The 13,787-nt window shown below is 43.3% G+C and overlaps 1 protein-coding gene across 1 annotated transcript; it reads left to right on the top strand.

Moving 5' to 3' along the window:
* Nucleotides 1-919: 919 nt before the first annotated feature.
* Nucleotides 920-13,481, top strand: PPP1R14D (protein phosphatase 1 regulatory inhibitor subunit 14D). The gene is made up of 4 exons (XM_006128683.5): nt 920-1,334; nt 6,039-6,134; nt 9,182-9,214; nt 12,591-13,481. Exons 1-4 carry the CDS (start codon nt 1,146-1,148, stop codon nt 12,651-12,653), a joined length of 381 nt encoding a protein of 126 aa, XP_006128745.3. The 5' UTR covers nt 920-1,145; the 3' UTR covers nt 12,654-13,481.
* Nucleotides 13,482-13,787: the final 306 nt, after the last annotated feature.

Here is a 13,787-nt window from a genome sequence, read left to right as displayed (position 1 = left end):
ACTGAAGTATTATGTTTCAGCTGTATTTTCTGAGGGAAAAGTTTCATAAAAAATGTCAATCAATTTTATTCAGACCTTTTTAGAATATTGAGTGCATGTACAGTAAAACCTGTAGAAACAGATTAGCGTACACATCTGTGCAAATGTACAAATGAGATTTTATGGCTGATCACCTTAATTCAAATCACATTGTACGGCCAGCATTTACTCTGAAGAAGTTTATCCAATATTACTTCTCCAGAGAGGCAACAGCTGCTGGACAGCAATCAAGATCAGTCCCAAAAAACACCCCATAAAATGTTAATGTCATATGATTTTTAAGCGTTTCATGGGACCCCCTGGCTTAAATGCCTTCAAATTTGGACTAATAATTCTATGAGGACCAGTAATTTTAAAGCCCATGTGAATAAATATATGGACCTTAGAGAGCTTAGAAAAATGGGCTGTTAGACAGCAAAGTAGTCTCAGTCTTACAGTGGTGTTACATTGTGCTATAATGCAGGACTTCTGTCTCAGGCAGAAACTAATCCCTTTCACCAATGCTGTATTCACTTCTAAAAAGGAAAAATATAAGGGGTATTGTTTCAGCATCAGTTATCCCTATAGGAACTGGGTTAGGCTAAAGAGATCAATATGCTTTAAACACTATTGGAGTCAATGTATTATATAGGAATAAGTCCTATAGAATTGCATATGAGGTACGTAGTGAAACGGTCACTTAAAACCAGCTTCTTCCACTCTTCTCCCAGCTGAAACGGGCCTGTATTAAATATTAACAAACTTTGTCCATCAGTTCCCTGGGCCTCTTTTAACAACAGATTTTATTACAACAGCTTCTCTCCCTCCTGCGTTTCTTTTATCAGCATTGTCAATTGTGAAACCGAAGACTCTATTTCCTGTAATTCTGTCTGCACTGCCTCATTGTTTCTCCTGCTGCGCACTTGCTCCGTACCTTTTCTTCTCTCTCATTGGGACCCCAGATGCTGTCTATCTGCCTTTGGCCCTTGTAGGCAATTGTACTGCTCCTTGCAATTGCGTGATGGAAATATATTAAAGGGGAGGGAGAAGAACAGAGTGCAACAAAAACACAAAGCAAGACAGCTTCTGAGGTAGGAGGGGAAGACAGAAGAGCAGGTGAAAAGGTGATGACCATGGCTAGTAAATCCAGAGATTTGTCTCGAGTAACCTTCCAGGGTCCAGAGAAGCCTGGGGAAGAATCATCCCACAAGAAACTGAGCAAGCTAACAGTTAAGTACAACCGCAAAGACCTTCAACGCCGACTAGACCTGGAGGAGTGGGTTGATGCCCAGTTGCAGGAGCTTTACCATTACCAGGTAACAAACCAAGCTGGATCAAACTTTCTTCTGTTAGGAGTGGGTCTAGACCCTGTGGGCTATGAAAGGATACTTTTAATTTACTGGGGGGTAACAACCCATGTTGTGACGACTGGGAATGCTGTTCTTTATTAAATTTCTTTTTATCACATGCTAGAGCTTTCTCTCTCTCTAAGTGGCACTGCTGTATGAGTGATCAAGCTGTGGGTAATGGCAAGTCTGTTAAGGGAGATAATGGGAACTACAGGCAGGCTGCATCTAGACTGCAGGGTTAAATCATAAAAGGATATGATTTACTTTCCGATTTTTTTCCGATTTACTTTCAAAAGAGGCTTTTCCGAAATTTGGTGCATCTACACGACACCAAATTTCAAGAAGAAGTGCTCTTTCGATACATCCCTTATGCCTCATAGAACAAGGTTTACAGGGATGGTGAAAGAGTGCACCTGCTTTTTCAAAAACATTTTTCGGAAAAGTGGACATGTTCCTTGGATGTGGCATTGACAATGCAGTCTAGACATAGCTACAGAAAGGAAAGAAAAGGGAAATGGGGATTCAGTCATTGTAGGTACAGATTTTATTTCCACCCCCTCCCTCCACAGGTCTCCAAAGTTGTCTCCCCAGGCCATATGACAAACATTTTCCTTAGCAGCAGTATTACTGCATGGGAGTCCTTTCAAACTTTTACTGCCCATCTGAATTTGCAAAGGCAAATAAAGATTCAGGCATGCAAGGTGCATACCCATATTGAGGATGGTTTTTATGTTTGACTGTCTTGGAGCCATGTTATTTTTCTGGCTTCGGATACATCTAGACTACGTTCTTCTTTCGAAAAGAGATATGTAAATTCAGTGCTATTTGCATATCTTCTTCCGATCGCTTTTTCAAAAGTGTTTTTTTTCGAAAGTGAAAACAGTTTAGACGGGTTTTTCAAAAGAACCCCCCTTTTTCGAAAAAAACCCTGTATACCTTATTTTTTAAGGAAGAAGGGTTATTTCGAAAAAGGGTGGGGATTCTTTCAGAAAAAAAACCCTTCTAAACTGCTTTCAATTTAGAAAAAACGCTTTTGAAAAAGCGACTGGAAGATATGCAAATTAGCACCAAATTTGCATATCTCCTTTCGGAAAAAGAACGTAGTATAGATATACCCCAAGAGTACATTTGGGGCTTAAACCAGGGGGTTGTCATTGCCTTTGTACAAAAGTTTCCAGTACACACCAAATACTGAAACATTAAGCTGATGTCAATGAGTCCATCAATATTTTGAGCTTATGTGGCACTTTTGTTGGTAAATCTCAAAGAACTTGAATTTAGGGAAACTAAAATAGGGAAGGTACAGGATTTACCATGATCCAAAATGCATTGAAATGACTGAATCAGGCCCCAAGTCACTAGCAGACATGAGAATATAATCTAGCTCTCCTGATTCCCCTATCCAGTAGACCACTGTTGACTTCAATAGAAGGTGGGGATGGATTTAGCAATTTGTATGAAATAATTTGCACATCTTCATCCCACACTCAAAATGAAACATTTCTGAATGTTTGAAAAAAAATGATTAACTCTTGGATTTCAGTCTTCCATTTTTGAGCATTGCTGCAATTTCAGATTCCAAATATATATATTTGGAAATGGACATGCGAAAATATCCCTGTGACAATTTGTAGGATCACTTCCTTTTCTATATGCACTGGAATGTATTAGATGACTATTCACTATCTGAAATGAGAAGACAGTTCCCCTGGCATTCATACCATCTACAAAAGACAATTGAAAGAAAAGAGTATATATAGGCACTCTGTTTTGCAGTACATGTGGCATCTCTAAGAAGAAATGTCTGGATAGGTTTTCATCTTCTTGAAGTTAATAAAGTGACTGTTAGATTAGTAAAATGATCACAAGTTATGCTAGGTTATGATAATTATCCCCTTTCAGCCCTTCTATGAATTTCCATTTGATAGTCATTCATATTTATAAAATATTAATGGACATTCATCCCATACTCTGGTTCCTTTATCATACATTAATATGCACAACAGCAGATTCAATGTACGAATATTTAAATGCACTGCCTAAACCCATGCATCAGTAAAATTTGATTCTCAGGATCCTCAGCTGAGTCAGTAAATATCTATTTTACATTATTGTGATGTTTATGAAAGGTACCAGATAGACAGCTCTGGTGAAGGAAATTGGTTTATCCATAGAATAGGTACAGCAGCAATGTCAGCTTCCCTGCCAGTGTTCCTGTCTTGGCTTTAGGGGATGGGACTGTCTCTGGAGGTGATATGTTAGTTCATCCTCCAGACCTCTTTTGTCTTGGATCTCTTTGCTGAGATTGCCAGCAAGAATGGTGATGTGGTGGTAATTGTGAGATGGATGTTGAAGCAGGACAAAGAGACATCAAATGGTAACTATTTTTGGTCATCATAGCTCTCTACCAACCTGAACTGGACCAAACCCAGCAGCCTAGAGAAAAAAAGGCTGCTTAGTCCATTTGGCATCTATTTCTCCAGTACTGATCTTCCTAGGAAGTCTATCCCTAGAACTGACAACGAGAAGTCCTGTGACCTGATTAAGTGGGTCTTTGCCCACGAAAGCTTATGCTCCAATAAATCGGTTAGTCTATAAGGTGCCACAGGACTTTTCATTGTTCATGCAGATTCAGACTACCACGGTTACCCTTCTGATATTTATCCCTAGAACTTACTCTGTTCTGTTTCCATTCACCAGAGATGTGCTGATTGGTTCCTTCTTGATCCAGTGGCTTGAAGAGATATTGAAACTGGATCCTCTAGACACTTTTTGACTTTATCTTATCATCTGAAATAGTAATGAAACACCCCTATGTGGTTTTACTTTCTTTGGCTTTACACAAGTCTTTGTTCAATGTCACTTTGGTGTTCAAGACCCGCAGTCCCAGGCTTATATTGACAGTCCCATCATGAGAACCATGTAGAGCATGTCTATGCACATGCCCAGTAGGAACAGCAATGTAGAACAGGCAGTGGCACCAAGCTGTCACTGTACTCATATAACAAGATCAATGACATTTGATATAATGGGGCTCCTGAGAGCCAACACCTCTGGTGGGGAGAGAGGAAAAAAATATAAGGATTTTTACAGTAAGTGGAGTGACAAATGGGACTGACAGTATTTTTATGAGGGAGTTCAGTGATGGAGTTTGAGGTCATGGGACACTACTGTAAGGAAGCTCACAACCTGGATGATTAAATGGAGGCAACTCTAATAAGAAATAGAATAAGTGTTGCTCTTTTAAAGAGTAAGGTTTAGGAGCTAGTAACTTTTAAAGCACTTGTTTAAAAAAAATCAAGTGACCTACTGGCAGTTCTTGGTGGTACCATATGTGAGAGACCAAAGCATGATTCCCTCTCAACTCTTACTTTGCTAGGTCCACAAATGTGTATTTTTAGAAGAGCCATAAAGGCAATACTAAAGTCCCATCCTCACCTATGGTCCCCTAAGAGTTTGCATTATCTAATCAGAGTCTGAAATCATTAATATGGGCACAGAGATTTGTTTTCCTTGTAATCAAAGGGGTTAGCAGGAAGAAGGAAATCAAAAGGCAGATTTGTATTTCTGGAAGGTGTTTTCAACTAACTAGAGCCTGTGTTGCTGGCTCCTCCCCTGCACAGGAAATTTTCCCAAACTCAGACATGCATTTCAGGATCCAGAGTCTCAGGCTAGCATCCCAATGTCCAGCCATTGTGCTGACAAATCTTGATAGCCGGACCAAACACACTAGAAAGTACCATATCACAGTATGTGCAAGTTTAGAGATTGTTCGCACCAGTACAGCAGTTTCTGGTAAATGTTTTATGAAGGATTTTTTTAAAAATCTACCAGACAAATCCTAGAATCATTTGGGTCTGAAGAATAGTAATAGAGAGGGTCTGAAGGAGTCTCTAGTGGGCCAAACTCCCTCCTAGCATCAAGGCAGGACTGTCTTTGTTAGTTATGATAGGCTAGTCTTCAATAGCTCACCTGATAGCAATTCCACAACTTCGTTGGCAGCTTGTTCCATTGCACTGATTGTCCTTAGCATTATTCACTTCCCTAATATATCTTAGAAGTCTAAGCAGCAGGACTGAAACAACCAGGCTCCCTAGGATCACAGGTTCTGATTTTAGGAGGATCAAGTCAAACTGTCATGTGTCTGCTGTGGGCAAACTGAGTGCTGCAGGCTTTGTGCTTGGGCCTTTCAAATGAGAACTGAAAGAGTTCTATATTGATGTGGCCCTTTGGGACACAGCTCCTCTGACCTGATTGTTACTCATTCCATTTTGTAGATGGTTTCATCCCATTTCAACTCCATTAGGCCCTTCCATATAGTCGTCTCATGATAGCACCATACTCCCTGGGCAGGTGTTTGGTGTCGTGGTGGAACTATTTGACACCTCTGGCAGCTAGGTCTGGAAGAGCTGTGAAGTGTTGCCTGTGTCAAGTCACGGTCTGTGAGTTGAGATGTGGTATTGCTAGAGATGAACCTGAATCACAACCCCTGTTCTAAATACCCCAAATTTCAAGAAGTTTCACATCTTAATCCAATCTTTGCTGCTTGGGTTCATCTTTAACTAGAATCCTTCCTCAACTCTCACCCCACACTCAGTTCTCCACATTAAGTTCTCTTGAATGTGTTTCATTTGATGGGACAGGTTTATTTACTACGTATTTCTGCTCTAGCTGCAGGAGGAAGCAGAAGCAGCAACCCTAGAACCAGACATTGATATTGAAGATCTTCTAGAAGTCTCCAATGAAGAACAGAAATCAAAACTACAGGTCAGATAGAGATTGTCTGTTCTATTTATCTACTATATATTTTAGAGCATTTGTACATCTGTCTGTCCTCCATCAGTGAGTCAGTCTGTTCAAGATCTCCTCCTAAATGGTAAGAGCTAGGACCACCCAATTTGGTACGCAGCTTCCTCTGATCATAACTCAAAGCAAGGTGAAGGTTTGGTTGTATCAGGACAATGTGATGTGTCTGGAATGTGATTGTTTCATATCAAACAGAAAGGGAGAGGTATGATAGCAGGGACAGTTATACTCATGATCACAGAGGGGCAGCAAATGCGCCAACCCGAGAAAGCAGCCACTGGCCAACAGCAGAGCCCCTGCCACCCCTGGGGAGCAGCTGCCCACTGTACCTTGTGGGCCCTGCTACCCCAGGCCAACCTTGGGAAGAATCAGGGAACACGTGTATAGTGTAGACACCCGGCAAGTTTAGCTGTTCTTGAGCAAAAAGCCTGCAGTGTAGATGTAGCCCTTGGCTACGTCTACACTGGCCCCTTTTCCGAAAGGGGCATGCTAATTTTACAGGTCGTAATAGGGAAATCCGCGGGGGATTTAAATATCCCCCGCGGCATTTAAATAAAAATGTCCGCCGCTTTTTTCCAGCTTTTAGAAAAGCCGGAAAAGAGCGTCTACACTGGCCCCGATCCTCTGGAAAAAAGCCCTTTTCTGGAGGATCTCTTATTCCTACTTCGAAGTAGGAATAAGAGATCCTCCGGAAAAGGGCTTTTTTCCGGAGGATCGGGGCCAGTGTAGATGCTCTTTTCTAAAAGCCGGAAAAAAGTGGCGGACATTTTTATTTAAATGCCGCGGGGGATATTTAAATACCCCACGGATTTCCCTATTACGACCTGTAAAATTAGCATGCCCCTTTCGGAAAAGGGGCCAGTGTAGCCGTAGCCCTTGTGTTTAACACAGCCTCTGAGCCTCCCCTTAGCCTCCAGGCCTCTCACTTCTTCCAGCTTCTCCTTTGCTGATTTATTAGCTCTTCTGTCTCTCTTGGGCTCTGCTAAGGTGCTTTTACTGACACTCCCACAGGCCCTCCCCCACAGGAGCCTGACTTGCTCCTGCAGAATTCTTCCTCTGTTCCAGTTTTAACAGGTTTTTGGTCACTGCTGCCCTTGCGCAGAAGCTCCAGCAACTTCTCCTTAGGCTCTTCCTGCTCCTTTTAGAATCTGGCTCAGGGCTTCCCCTAGAGTAATCTGTGCTTCCTTTGGATCTTCTTCCCTGAGTTCTTGCCTATTTTAAGACTTCTCTCGGGACTCTTATCCATGAGAGCCAAAGCACAACCACTCCTCCCTGTGAGTTCTCCCACCCACAGGATAGTCTTGCCTTTGCTGCAATCTCTCCTCTCTGTGTTATCTTTTCCTAGCCCTTTCACAGCTGAGGTCACTAACTAGCCTCAAACTGGCTTATTACTACCATCAGCTTAGGGCTAGCTGGTGGTAGGTAACAAGCAAGACTGAAAGGGGCTTGCCTTAAAGGGTCAGCCAACTTTTGACAGTCCCATTCACACTCTTTTGAGGGATCAGTTACTAACAACTATTGCTGACAGCAACAAATCCCTATCCCAGTAGTGGGCAACCTGAGGCCTGAGGGCCACATGCAGCCCATCGGAGTACTTTGCGTGGCCCACGAGACATTTTGGTTACTGGTGATCACACATAGGGTTGCCAGATTCCACTGGTTTTCATACACATTGGTAATACTGGCAGGAAAAAACTAAGTGACATGCGTTTTTAAAGCAAGGACACATGAAGTGAGGTGCGAGCTGATTGCACAAAACATTGTGAAAGCTGTGCACTCCCTCGGCATCCAGTCAAAGTGCTGCTATGGTTCAGTCGGCACACCCTGCAAATTTTAGGTACACAAGTATAGTTAGTAAAACAACCCTATCCTGTGAGACTGTCTTAGTTACAACAATCTTGTGGCCCACTGAGATGATGGAGAACCACTCATGTGGCCCACTCACAAGCCTCTCATAGCCCTATCTCATTGTGCATAGGGTCAAAGTGTCATATTTTAGGACCTGTACAGCTCTTCCATTTAATATATGAATTGAAAAAATCCTTATTCATTTTAACTGTCCCCAGTGACTTATTAGGGATAAGTGAGCGACTTCAGATCAATTAAGTAACCCAAACTTTCACCCAAATTGTAAACTAAACCTATTCTGAGGTTAGAAAAATGTTGGTTAGCTTGTAATGCAGTGGTTCTAATTCTCCCTGAAGGCTCTGTACTTCTGTGTTCCTGTTAGCAGCCGATGCAAAAAGGCAAATAAATAAACCAACCAACCAATTAACCAAATAGAATAGTTGTTGTTGAGGTATTTCTTGCCCAACCAGAAGCCTGAAAGTAGCTTATAGGATTAAAGGGCCTGTTCTTATGAGGTTTTTGAAGCCCAATTTTGCAAATATTAGAGGCTGAGATAAGCCTCCAAACACGATGATCTAAAATAACTCCTGAAAGTTTCACAGTAATACTTAAATACTTAGCTCCTGTGGGGCTTGATACAAAGCCCATGGAAGTTAATGGAAAGACTCGTGCTGACTTCAATAGTCTTCGGATCAGGGCCACGCAGTTGTCTTTAAATGTAGGTCTCAAAGTGAAAGTATCATTACTTACTAGAACCCATCCTGGGAGCAGCCTCTGTACACGTCAGACAACGTACACACTTTGATAGCTTCTGGAATCCTCTGGGGGCAACACGATTTAAACTCAGAGCTGCTAAATCTGTCCTGTACTGTGGAATAGGAAGAGAGTAGGCTGCTGTGTTGTGACAGTGGAGTTTTGGTGACCGCGCATCCTGGGACCTCCTGCAGCTTTCCATGAAGAACAGCGGCAATGAGTATGGACCACGGAGCCCATGTACGGTGTGGCCTGATGTATGTGGTGGCACTGTCAGGCTCTGGAACACCTTTGGATCACATAGCATGCTAAATATGGCAGCCATACATACACTTCTTGTAGCTTAAAAAGGAAAAAAAATAAATAGGCAAGCTCCTAAGGAACTAATATGCATTTTTGACTTGCAGGAAATTCTTCATGAGTGTTCCAGACCTACTGAGGTGAGTGAAGCACCATCATCACTGTGTGTTCAGTCTCATCATATGCTGCTGTGCCATTGTACTGTGGCTCCTTTTAGTTAAATAGCCGCTACGTTCTGTAGGTAGTTGAAACTTGAGGTACCACATTTGTTGACTCTCAGGAACTTTTGTTTATACTTCATTCACAGCACTGTAAAACTCAGTATCAATATATGAGTGAGTGTAGAGCAGTGACAGATTAGATTGATTTCAGATGTGCTTCCTATGCTTTTCTCAAGACCTATTGCCTGTAGTAATGCTGTCTGCAAGAAGAGACAAAGTAGGCAACATAATGCCGTTAGTACATAATTGTTGCTTGCCTCTGTAGTGTATTTCCATGGTATCTTGTCTAGTACTTGGCATGGCTGTTCAAAGATAGAGCTTGTGAATGATTCACCTGGAAATTAGACTTAACCAAACTAGTCATATTAGAGTCTGCAGAAACCTAGCCTGAATCATGCTAGCTCTGGTTTGGCAGCCTGCCCCAGCATCAAGGCTGGCACGGGGCTCTGAGAGGCCATCTCCAAATCACTGGCAAAAGGCCAAGGCTAATTGTGCCCACACAGATAACCAGCAGGAGTTTGTGTCATTCACTGGCTTAGTGCCTCTGATCATGTTGCTGTTTAGTGGCTGAGCCCAGCAATTATGACAGCCACCAAACAACTAAATTAGTGTTTTCTTAGCCCACGAACCTGTGCTAAAGGTCCTGAGTTCAATCTCCTCTGCTGATCCCAGTGTCTATAAAGTATGCAACTATGGGTCCATTGCATTTACATTTCAGGAGTTCACATGGGGAAGGGTTGACTAAAAGCTTCAAAAGGACTTAGATGCCCAAGTGCCACTTTAAGCAATATTGGCATTCACAACACCACCATGCAGCTGCCACCAAACTCTGACACCTGCATTAGTGCCTGTGGGGATGCACAAAGCTGCCCAACCCAGGCTGCTCAATGCCTAATTCATGCCTAACCCTCAGAGGCTTTGCAAACTAGGCATTTCTTTGCCTATTTTGCCTGCAAGGCCAGATCCTGTAGGCCTGCTCAGAGCACACCTAGCCCCTACAAAAGGCAGCAAGAAGGAGGATGTGACACTAGTACCCCCTTCCAATAGCTCAGTGTTTAGTATAATCACTGACAATCTGGAATCCTAGAGTTCAAATTCCCCTCTGTGGGACTTGCAGCAGCAATTTGAACCCAGGTCTTCAACCTTCCAGGATAGTCCACCAGTAGGGCTGACAGCTCTCAGTACCACTCGAGTACAGCATGCCCTCCCCAGGCAGCCCTCAGTGCAGCCTGAAATACTCTGTGAGGCATTCTAGCAGCAATTTAAAGGTCCCAGGGCTGCAGTGGCAGCCAGGAGCTCCAAATCCTTTTCTATCCCCAGACCCTGGGGCAGTTGCAGTCCTAACCCCCGTGCCACCTCAGAGACAAGCTCAGAGTCCACTGACCTTGAACTGAGGGGTGTTCCAGGGTGGGGCTCTTTGTCTCTCCCATTGAAGCTGTTCCACGGTGTAGGACATAGTTAATGTCATTGGGCCAGAGAGAGTGTGAGATCATTCTATAGACCATTGGCTAGTAATGCAGTATGCTGGCCTCTCTCTGCATCCCTTTTTTGGATACCACATTCAAACAATGCCTAGTGAGCCTAGGCACCTAACTCAAGGTAGTGAATTCTAGTAGGCAGCAGGTCATCTAAAAGTTGGATGTTGCACTTCTGAGCAATGCCTAAATCTCCCCTTGTGAGTCTAACCTTAAGATATAGTTCTGCAAATTCCCTGGGAACATGCAGTGGTAGATTAAGCTCAGATTTGTGGAGTCAGGCCTGCAATACACCTGCCTGATTTAAGCAGAAGACTTATCTGTTTAGTGCACACAGTGGTTTCTGCAGTTTGCAGTGACCTTACAGAGACCAGTTATATAGGGGATTAGATACTGATCCATTTTGGTTATTATGAAGGTGGGATTTATGCTCTTTACTGTTGTTGCCACCCACAGTAGCCAAATGCCTCAGTTTTGAGAGATAGTCTACTCTCGCTCCTCCCCTCCCCTACACCCACATACACTCTTACTTTTTCCTACTGGAGTGAGTCAGCATGGGATGCTCTGTAAGGCTCTACATGGTAGTATGGCCATTTCAGTGAAGAAGCAGCAGCAAGCACATTTTGACTGAGACACTGAGAGGAGGTTGTAGAGGAGTTAGTACAGAACCAATAGGCCCTGAGGCTATAGCTGTATCTTAAAGTCATCTAATGGTGGAACAAATAGGCTCCATGGAGAGGTGAGGTGACCTGCCAGGGGAAGAGAGACAAGTATGTGTGACTTACCTGATGAGAGCTAGGAGACACTGGGGCATGAAGAAAAAAATTGAGCATCTTCTCTGCTCTACTTCCCAACCACGCTGACAAAATCTCACCTGCTCCTTTCCAAACAAAATGATGAGACCTGATCTATACCTCTGCTCTGAAGGGCAATAAGGAGGAATGCAGAAGGTCAGAGGTAAACAGGATGAGGTTTAATAAAGAGAAATGCAAAGTGCTCCACTTAGGAAGGAACAATCAGTTCCATACATACAAGATGGGAAGCGACTGTCTAGGAAGGAGCATGGCGGAAAGGGATCTAGGGGTCATAGTGGACCACAAGTTGAATATGAGTCAACAGTGTGACGCTGTTGCAAAAAAAGCAAATATGATTCTAGGTTGTATCAACAGGTGTGTTGTAAGCAAAACTCGTGAAGTCATTCTGCCGCTCTACTCTGCACTAGTTAGGCCTCAGCTGGAGTACTGTGTCCAGTTCTGGGCGCCACATTTCAAGAAAGATGTGGAGAAATTGGAAAGGGTACAGAGAAGAGCGACAAGAATGATTAAAGGTTTAGAGAACATGACCTATGAAGCCAGGCTTCATGAACTGGGCTTGTTTAGTTTGGAAAAAAGAAGATTAAGGGGGGACATGATAGCGGTTTTCAAATATCTAAAAGGGTGTCACAAGGAGGAAGGAGAAAATTTGTTCCTCTTGGTTACTGAGGACAGGACAAGGAGTAATGGGCTTAAAGTGCAGCAGGGGAGGTTTAGATTGGACATTAGGAAAAAATTCCTAACTGTCAGGGTGGTCAAATATTGGAATAAATTGCAAAGAGAGGTGGTGGAATCTCCCTCTCTGGAGATATTTAAGAACAGGTTAGATAGACATCTGTCAAGGATGGTGTAGACGGAGCTTGGTCCTGCCTTGAGGGCGGGGGGCTTGACTCGATGACCTCTTGAGATCCCTTCCAGTCCTATTATTCTATGATTCTATGTGATTCTTGGAGCTGCAGCTGAGTGCAATTAGCATTAAAGCCTTCTTTTGACTGACTCTCATTCCAGGACTTCATTACAGAACTGCTCATCCGACTGCAAGGTCTCAGGAAAATCCCACAAAAGAAATGATCCATCTTGAGAAACGCCCTCCTTCCCCGGTATCACTCACGTGGAAGCAGACATCTCCTCAGCTAAGAGAATCAGATTCATGCAGGAAGATAATTTTACAGTTTTTCTAGGACTCAATGGCCTGAGAGCCATCTTAGATATTTTCAGCATCACCAGAGACAAAGTGCTGCCTCCATCCCCATTCCATATGTATGTTCACAGGGGTGCATGTATCTTGCTGATATTTAAAGAGCTATTGCTCTGGGGGAGAACCCAGTACAAATCCCCTTCTTTTTCTCAATTTTTTTGAAGGAACCTCTTTTCTGGCTGCAGGAGCATTGGATGTAGCTCCCTTTGGAGAGCCTTAGGGCTGTGCCTGCTGCCCAGTGTCTGATGGGAGAAAGAAGGCAGTGGCTATTATCCACCCTTCACCAGGGACACAGAGTTGTTACTTCCAGCTCCTGCCTATTTGTGACTCCAAGCACAGGCCTCCATCCTGGCTCTACGCCAGCACATGGACAAATTTTTCTGCTCTCAAAAAAATTAATCATCTCTCCCAGGTGGAAAATGAGGCAGAAAATACCCTCCCTGGAGCTTTTCTGTCTGTCTTAGTGCATGACCCTCAGGTTAATTAATTTTTATGGTGCATGGCACTTTTCATGAGCTAGCAGCACCTCTGAAAAGAATATGAGGATCTGCAAGGGATTTTTTTAAATGACTTCATAGCTGCCCGAGTAAGGGCATTTGAAAGATGCTCACTTTGTACAGTAAAATGCATAGAAATCCAGACCTGCTTGTGACGACGGGTGGGGAGGGAAGGGGGTTGTTCTGCATTCAGAGGAAATGCAGCAAGAGAAGAAAAATCTAATTAAAAGCCCATCAACTGCTGACTCAGTGATCTTTTCATTGGGCTATCTTGGAGTCATTCCCAGGGAGGGAGGGAGAGACTGAGCAACCCAAAGGGGATGTAGGAGAAGCTGTATGCCTCCATACCATGTCTTCTAGCTATAGCAAAGCTCAGAAACCACATCCAGAGAGACAATAACTTGGCAAGAGCTGAGTGGTAATAAGATGATAAATGAAGGAGAGTCACTTGGATTTGGAGGACTCCCTCAGGGTAGAAAAGAGTCTTAGGTCCTCCTCCCCCCACACAGA

The sequence above is a fragment of the Pelodiscus sinensis genome, chromosome 5 (genome assembly GCF_052426305.1).
Source record: "Pelodiscus sinensis isolate ZL-2025 chromosome 5, ASM5242630v1, whole genome shotgun sequence".
Taxonomy (NCBI): Eukaryota; Metazoa; Chordata; order Testudines; family Trionychidae; genus Pelodiscus; species Pelodiscus sinensis.
The sequence above is the reverse complement of the archived record's forward strand: the minus strand, read 5'-3'. Positions and strand labels throughout refer to the sequence as shown.